The 8,884-nt window shown below is 35.6% G+C and overlaps 2 protein-coding genes across 2 annotated transcripts in view; one reads left to right on the top strand and one right to left on the bottom strand.

The window, feature by feature from the left end:
- Window positions 1-3,780, top strand: part of LOC107633743 — a 4,365-nt gene extending 585 nt beyond the window's left edge. Inside the window, exons 1-6 of the mRNA XM_021119562.1 lie at window positions 1-174; window positions 622-927; window positions 1,220-1,278; window positions 1,438-1,566; window positions 2,994-3,129; window positions 3,246-3,780. The exon at window positions 1-174 is cut by the window's left edge and continues 585 nt beyond it. Coding sequence (XP_020975221.1) covers window positions 1-174; window positions 622-927; window positions 1,220-1,278; window positions 1,438-1,566; window positions 2,994-3,129; window positions 3,246-3,563 — 1,122 coding nt within the window. The 3' untranslated portion in view covers window positions 3,564-3,780. The remainder of the gene's footprint in view (window positions 175-621; window positions 928-1,219; window positions 1,279-1,437; window positions 1,567-2,993; window positions 3,130-3,245) is intronic.
- On the bottom strand, window positions 4,929-8,884 carry LOC107631256 (THO complex subunit 4D; the record flags this gene model as incomplete). Its single annotated transcript, XM_016334640.2, is given in 7 exon segments — window positions 4,929-5,319; window positions 5,818-5,880; window positions 6,122-6,309; window positions 6,764-6,832; window positions 6,933-7,076; window positions 7,897-8,185; window positions 8,813-8,884. Coding segments are annotated over 6 exon segments (885 nt in total). The 3' UTR covers window positions 4,929-5,150.

Here is an 8,884-nt window from a genome sequence, read left to right as displayed (position 1 = left end):
GACCCCGATTGCGTCGTCAAGCGTGTCGGCCACTCTGAAACCCAAGGCCGCGTGCCGCCGTATCTCATATACGCCGACCACCAGCACCGCCAGATCGTGCTCGCCGTCCGCGGCCTCAACCTCGCCAAAGAGAGCGACTACAAGCTCCTTTTGGATAACCGCCTTGGGAAGCAGGTTTGTATTTGGATTTTGGAATAACATTTATTTATTCAACATAGTAATATACTAATATTGCTTGCAACTATAAGAAAACTAATGCTCAAACTTTGTTATGAATTAATTAATCAACGTCCCTTCTAATAATAAGAAGAAAAACTGTTCATATTAGGTATAGATTACTAACGAGCGCGTAAATCAGCTGGCTGGGGGCTGAGCTAGGTACGAGAGGTTTGAATTGCCTATGTTTGGTTTTGATTAAAACAAAGAAAAATTGTTTTATTTGAATCTGCCTATAAGGACTCATAATCTATTAAAGGACATGCTGAATTATTATAACTATGATGAATATTTTTATATGCCTTGGCCTTAATTGTTGGAAACTTGGACCCTTTTTTATTCAGGATGAATGTAGCTATTGTATAAAACCTTGATAGTGTTTACCACTTACCAAATATGTTACAGATGTTTGATGGCGGGTATGTTCACCATGGTTTGCTGAAGTCGGCGGTTTGGTTGCTGAACCAGGAATCAGAGACCCTCAAGAAGTTGTGGGTGGATAATGGTTGCAGCTATGATATGGTATTCGTGGGGCACTCCCTTGGTTCCGGGGTTGTGTCGTTGCTGACTATACTGGTGGTGAATCATAGGGAGAGGTTGGGAGGGATACCAAAGGAGAAGATTCGGTGCTATGCCATTGCTCCTGCAAGGTGTATGTCACTCAATTTGGCTGTCAAGTATGCCAATGTCATACACTCTGTTGTGCTGCAGGTAACAAATCAAATTCTATTCGATACTCCTGCTTGTGTTCCTGCTAATATAGTGCTAGTGTGTCACAATCATGACAATTCTTGAAGACAAATTATTATATGGCATTACTTTGTTTATTCTAAAGCTAGAATTTGTGTTTGTATGTTAATCTGGCGAGGAAGATATTCTATATCAACAAGCTTTTTGTTACTAATCTCAATGGAATTGAAAAGATGCTCATTTAATTGCTTATTCAACTTTCTGATCATTGACAATGTTGATTCTAATTATAGTTGCTTTTATTCTTCTTCAGGACGATTTCTTGCCAAGAACGGCCACTCCATTGGAAGATATATTCAAATCCATATTCTGGTTAGTAATGTCCTTCATCGTATAACGGCAATGTGGGAGCACTATTGTTTTCAACTTTCAAGTGCATGTGATTTGTTCTCCATTCATATTTTTAATCTTTGTTGAGTGGAGTAAATTATCACAATGATCTCTTACACCAGGCCTTGATGATTTAAACAGCTTGCCCTGCTTATTATTCTTGGTTTGCTTGAGGGACACCTTCATACCAGACGATAGAAAGCTTAGAGATCCAAGGAGACTTTATGCACCTGGACGAATGTACCATATTGTTGAGAGAAAATTTTGCAGGTATTCACTTCCATACACTCTTGTTTATAGTAAACTTCCAATATTCCTAAATATTGTGGGAATTTCCCTTTCTTCTCCCTTGGTAAAGTAGTCTCGTTTTGATTGTAGTAAGGAATATATACCGCAAGGATGTAGTGTTAATCAGATATAGTAACAACACAACATTGAGTGATTTTGTTTTTTGTTAATATTTTTTGGGTTCTACCTACCTAGAAAAATACTTCAAAAACAATAATAGAATTATAGAAAATCTTGGTTTATGATTGAGGAGTTTGTTTAGAATTTGTGTTACTTTACCCAATTGTAGTAATGTAGACAATTTGCGATAGATCATAAAGTGAGTGTTCAATATCATCCTGAATTGTTGCTATAGATAATATATGAGTAAATAATCAAATTAGTGTATGAAATATCACTCATTCTCCAAATTAGTTTTCAAAAGATTTTTTTAATCAACTTCGCCCTTCAAAGATTTTAAATTACTCATGTTAGTCCTTCTGTCACTTTTATTGCTAATCACATTAGAATTTGCTGATGTGGCACGTTATGTGACATTGCAACACACACCTAGTAGTCCTAATTGGTGGTTAACATGGTAAATTTATGAAATTAGATCAAATCAATCCTAAATTAAGAGATTCTAATGCCTCAAGTTTTCTCCTCAATTAGACAATTAGATTTTGATTTAATCAATTTCATAAACTTATTATGTTAGTAACCAAAAAAATAAAAATAAACTTATTATGTTAATAATCAATTAAGACTCTTAGGTGTGTTGTAATGTCACTTAACGTGCTACATTAGCAATTTTGACACCATCAACAAAGAAAGTGACAGAAAGACTAATGCGATTAACTTAAGCTTAGTTTGGTAAAGCTTTTCGAAGAGGTGCTTGTGCTTTTTAAAAGCTCAAGCTCCTCATTTTGTGTTTGGTAAATAAAAAAGATCATGTGCTTGTGCTTGTAGCTTTTAAAAGATCGGAGTACTTTTGAAAGCACCTTAAGATAGAGCTTTTCAAAGTTGGCTTGTGCTTTTCAAAATTTAAAAGTCTAATATAACCTCATATGTTAATTAATTTTCAAATTTAATGCTTGCATTTTTGTCTATTATAGTATTTTTAAATTTTAAAAGCTATTTTACCAAATGCAATTATTGTTGCTTGTGATTATTAAAAATAATTTTTAATTTGATTTACCAAACATAAATGCTACAACTTTTAAAAAGCCATCTTTTAAAAGTTAGCTTTTATAAGCTACTTTTAAAAAGTAAAAACTTTACCAAACTAGTCTAAAATTTTTGAAGGATGAATTTGATTAAAAAAATTCTTACGGGACCAATTTGAAGAACAAATGATCTTTTAGGTACGAATTTGACCATTTATTTGATAATATATTGTAATATAATTCCTAATTTCTTGGTAAACACAGATGTGGGAGATTTCCTCCTGAAGTGAGAACTGCCATTCCTGTTGATGGAAGATTTGAGCATATCGTCTTATCCTGCAATGCAACATCAGATCATGGAATTATTTGGATCGAAAGGGAGGCAGAGAAAGCTTTACAAGTAAGGAAATTTAGTGTGAGAGCACCATTTGCTGTTTGTGTTGATCTATTAGTTAGTTACATTTGCGTGCGATATGCTGTCAATAAAAGTGAAGTATTTTTGGTTTTCTCTTCCAGCAAATGAAGGAACATAGTACCGAAACCGTGATAGTCCCTCCATCGGTGCAAAAGTTCGAGAGATTGCAGACCATAGAGAAAGAACATAGGAATGCTTTGGAAAGAGCTGTTAGCTTGAATGTACCCCATGCAGTGGATGCTGCAGAGAATGAACCGGGTGAACACAATGAAGCCGAGACAGGTAGCACCAGTGACGGGAAAGAAGCCTCAAGTTCTGAATCAAGAACAAGTGGTGGAAGACCAAACTGGGATGATGTTGTCCAAAAGCTATTAAAGAAGAAGAATGAGTCAGAAGATGTTGCAAATTTGCCACAATAACATCTTCTAGGTGAGAATTTCTTTTTTTTTTTCAACCGCTTTTTGGTATTTTTAGATAATTCAGTGTTTGTATAATGTAAAAGGTAAAATGATGGTGTGTACAGCGTTACGAGAAATTATTTGTATTATTAAGATTAATATAATATGACGGCAAGTGCTGTCTCAAAATCCAATGTTTTGATCATGAAATAAATGTTAAAACTGTGAAGGAAACGTATATCGATCAATCTTTTTCAAACCTTTCTAATTTTGGATGAACCGAACACACAAAAGGTGTCTGAACATAGTGGGATGCATGATCTGCTAGATACTCTGAAGAAAATGGTTTATTAAAATTTTGTATGACTAAAACCATAAAAGTACCAAATTTATCTGTATATACTAATGCTATATCCTATGAGAATAAGTAACTTCTAATGGCATTGGGCAGGAAATCTGGTTACTTGTACAATTAAAAATACGATCAATTATTCTTTAGAAGTAATTAAATTTAACTGTGCAATTTTGAAACTAAATTGAATTTTGTGAGTATTGCGTAAACAAGATGTAGATAAGTTTGGAGCTGCGCCAACTCGTCGCGCACATAATAACAGTTTATCAGTGCATTCTTCATAATAAAAGTTTCATTCCGTAGTCCTTCAATTTCAAAATTCTTGCTTGGATAAGTTTAACAATATCTAGGCTGCACCCAGTTAAAAGTTGGTGACCATGAAAATGAGAAGTAAATATAACTCGACATCGACACTTTACTACAACCACAGTCGAAAGCAATATCTCAAAACACTCGAACTATCCAATATGCATATAGGTATCTTTCTAGTTTCTACTATGTTTGTGTATCCCCGAAATGGTTATTATTGTAGTTTAATAGCGACAGCATTTAACGAAGACCTACAAGTACATTTTTGGCGTCCATAAAATTGAAAATGTCTACATTGATAGATAGAAGAGGCACTCGATGCAAACATGGTTTAAGGGATTAAGGACCGACCAACACTCTTGGACTAAGATTGAAAAAGCGATTCAAACAGAAACAGAAATTAGAAAAATGAAACTAAAAATCTCTATATTATATTTGATGTATACAACATTGAATTATGTCTTAATATCTATTTAATTCAAAAGATATATAAAAATAAAATAAAAATATTTACTAAAATACCTTTTAACTATTAAAAAAATGTTAAAATTTCAATCCCCATATTTAGAAATTTCAATCCCATATGTTCCTACTTCAATACTGAAAACCCTGGAATTGTTTCAAAATTAAAATTTTAATTCTAGTTTTTTACCACTAAACACAATAATGAGTTTTAATCACCAGTCTCAATTCCAATCTTTCGAAATAAACACTACCTTAAGCTCTAGCAAGCAATTGCAATTTACACCAATAATAAAAATGGGCAGGAAAAATATCATCCAACAACTTTTAAAAGTCATTCAGCCTCTAACGAGATAATGTCGCAAAACAAGTAGGCATCTCATAGCAGTGTAGGATATATAATAACGGCAGACTACTGATTTTGTACAAGGACATACTACATGGCAAATATTAACCGGTACTACGAAGTTAATATCACTGCTTCCTCAGAACTGCATGGCATCAGCATGATAGTTCTCCAATTCTTTATCAAGTTGCTCGGCTGACTTCTCAACTGCATCCTTTTTCCCACGACCTCGGACGCCGGCCCTGCCACGCCCCCGACCTCGACCTCGTCCATTCCCACTCCTTGGGGGGCCGCCACGATGTCCCCAACTGTAATATAGTAAACCAATAGAAACAAGGTATTCAGTAGCTAATATAATAAGCTTGAACAAAATTTAAACAAGTCAAAATTGGATTATGGAAAAAGGAAAATATAGCGAGGTACTTTTTGCTGATATGATTGCATATCAAAAGGCCATCCGTTATCAAATACACGCCTTCACTATGCAGTATCATATGATCAGAGAATAAAGAAAATCTAACACAAGCTTCTTCTCCAAACTCGAGAAAATGAACAAGTAAATAATAAACCCAACAGATATTAACATCTGTGGCAAAAACATCAAAATAAAACTATCATAAACATCCCATCTACATTTAATTGTAAACTGAAGGTTTAGAGACCAAGTTAGATCAAAAGCAATACCTAACTTTGCTTTGACAATGGTAGTAAAAGATAAATATAATGCCTATGAAGTTCATACACACATGCCATTGAGAAATCATAGTAATATCAACATAGTGCAATTGCCAATCTAACAGACTTACCCAGCACCAATGCCAGCACCACGATTAGGGACAGCAGGACCTCCACCTCGCCCTCCTCTTGGCCTGCAAACACTCTTAACATCAGCTCACAATTTGAAGTAGTACTTACTTTTCCATCAACACGGAAAGATATAGGCTTATATGTTTGAAGGATAGCGATATCAAGGGTTGAAATAGTAATTGACATTTTTCACAATTCCAGAATGAGAAAGGCATCATTAGTTGATTACACAAAAGATGCAGAGACATGGACATGGCCATATAGATGTGTCAAACACCTCTATTGCTAATTAATGTAACTTACGCCATCACAACAGTCCGTTTCCTCTGCCCATTAACTCCAGTGACATTCACACGAGCCGTTACAGGTAACTCTGCATTGGCACCAACAATCTCGATCTTCATAGGTTTTCCATCCAAAAGCACATTGTTATATCGTTTAAGAGCAGCAAATGCATCACTTCTTCTAGTATAAACAACTTCTGCAGAACCCTGTAAAGAAAAAGATAAATGAGAACTTCCAAAATGCTACTACATTCTAAAACTCATTTTGCAGAGATTAGACTTCGAAATCTGTTAGCATTCGGCAACCTCAAGGCTTCCAATTTGGAACAAATGAATCGAGAACTGTATTTTGTCAATCCACAAGTTCTTAAGAAATTAATTTAGCAGCCTACGTAACTTCAATTCTTCTGGATGTGTTAAGGTATATACTTCTCCGTTTTTCAATGAGATAGATTACCAAATAAAGGCATGCAATCAAATTTATACAACATTGTTGAACTTCAAAAGAAATGGCAAACCATGTTATTGCATAGTTAAACTGGGAAAGAAAAGATGTCACATTTTGTATATTGTAACCCATTCCCAAATGCCCAACAAATAGAATGGAACAAAAGGGAAAAAAAACAGTATCAACTTTTAAAATGAAAAATCTGATGCTTACACTTTGATGACCATTTTTGTCATAATGAACAGCATAGCGCTTCAACTCTCCAAGCTCGGCAAAAAGTTCCTGAGTTGCAAATCAAGTTTCAAGTGGATGTCCAGAGAAATTGGCTAGAAATAGAGGCTAAGGGAGCTTATGATATGATACGATATGATGCAATATGTACCCTTATGTCTTCATTGGTTACTCCATGGTCCAAGTTCGACACATACAACTTGGTGCCAACTTCAATTCCTTGTATGCCAGCAGCTCGAAGACTATCTTCAAATAAATCATGCTGCCATGGAAAAGGCCTGGCTCTGCGAATCGACTGGCCAAAGCAAAGAGAACACATTCCAGAGTGGCATAAGAACACATCAGATTATGACCACAAAAAAGACATTCACCATTCTTCAAGATTAGTCAGAGCAGGATAATCCCCAGAAAATAAACAAAACATGTTGTTCATGAAGTGGATCTGCCCATGGCAAAGTATTCAAAAAACATACCCATACTCAAGAATTTTCTAGGTAAAAAGACAGTAAACGGGGAGTAACAATTCAACCCACTGCATACAAACTGGTGCTACGCTACAACTGAGAACTCCAGTTCTGATGTTAAGCGAAAAGCTCCTTTTGCAAAATACCATGAAATTGGGAAGTAAACTGAACTCTTGCATCACCAACTTAGCAGTAGGATCCACCAAAACAGTCCATAGATACCAAGCAAACATTTAATCATCTCATCTAAATGAAATGGATTAGCATGGTTTAGAGAATTTAGCCCCGCTTATAGTTTATATCATTTTTGTGCTACAGGTAAGAACTCCATTTTGAAATTCAACTAATGAAGTTCATTCACATAATATGCCAGGAATAACCAAAGAACTCCTGCACACATCAGAGATCGTAGCAAAGCCCCCAAAATCAAAAGCAAAAACAACTCTTAGGTGCATATTAATTGTAACATGGTACTATGACAAGAGCATTGATGATGCAAAATGATCGAGCATGAGCTTCTCCATGGATCATATACTAAGTAGGAGTTCCTCTTGGTTTTGAGTTTCTATATTGCAGAATCCTCTCATAATTAGTTTTAATAGTATTCAGAATCTCAAGCACATGTATAAGGGTCCATGTTTTTGAGCTTGCCTTGGCGATAGCATAAGACGATGGCCGAGCATTAACCATTAGAGGACCTCTGCGACCAGCACCAGTCATTCTTCCAGCACTAACAGCACCAGTCATCATTCTTCTACCATTAACAGTACCATTCATTCTCCCACCACCAAGAGTCCCGCTTGCTCCACGGCCAGAACGGGCTCTACCACGTCCTCTAGCTCTCCCTCTGTTACTCCTGTTCTTTATTCTATCATCAAGTGACATGTCTAAGGAAGATGCCATTGATCTTAATTCTTCCAGAAATGTCAACAAAGTAGGCCTGTTAAAAAGAAAGATGAAGCCAAGTTAGATATATAAAATATCACTACCCTAATGAGGAAAAAAATGTAAAATTTAACAACAAAGAATAAATAAACCAAGAAAAAGTTATGTTCCTAGAAGATTCGGTTATCCAATAGTCATTATCGTCAATTTCATAACCACATTTGAAACACATCTAGCTGTCAGACCCCACAAAAACTTCAATGATTATCTTTGCAAGAGAGCATTCTGTTAAAACTAGCCGAACAGTTCAGATAAGTCTCGGTTTCCATGGAAGACTGTCCTCATATTTTGAAATAGAGAGAAACAACGAATAATCTGCTAAAAGACAAACATTTTCCTATGTTTTCCGACAACACAAACGCACATGATTTTCCACAAATAATCCAGCTTCCGGCTAAACAACCGTATCAAAACCGTAACCTTAATAATACCAAATCAAAGCATTTCAGCACCGTATTTAGAATGCAATAGAAGAATAATAAGCAAATCAAGGCACGATACTAGTTCAGAATTCTAGCCTCCTCGAACAGACAAAAAAATGAACCAGATTAGAAACCGAAACCCTAATCTACTCACATGGCGCGCGGACACAATAATAACAAATTGAAGAGGGGAATTTTACCTGGAGATGAGAAGAGAAGTGAGGAATGTATACGAAGAACGCAACGGAGTGTATGGAGCGTAAATCTGTGAA

Source organism: Arachis ipaensis, chromosome B03 (assembly GCF_000816755.2).
Source record: "Arachis ipaensis cultivar K30076 chromosome B03, Araip1.1, whole genome shotgun sequence".
NCBI lineage: Eukaryota > Viridiplantae > Streptophyta > Magnoliopsida > Fabales > Fabaceae > Arachis > Arachis ipaensis.
This window is presented reverse-complemented; position numbering and strand designations above follow the sequence as displayed.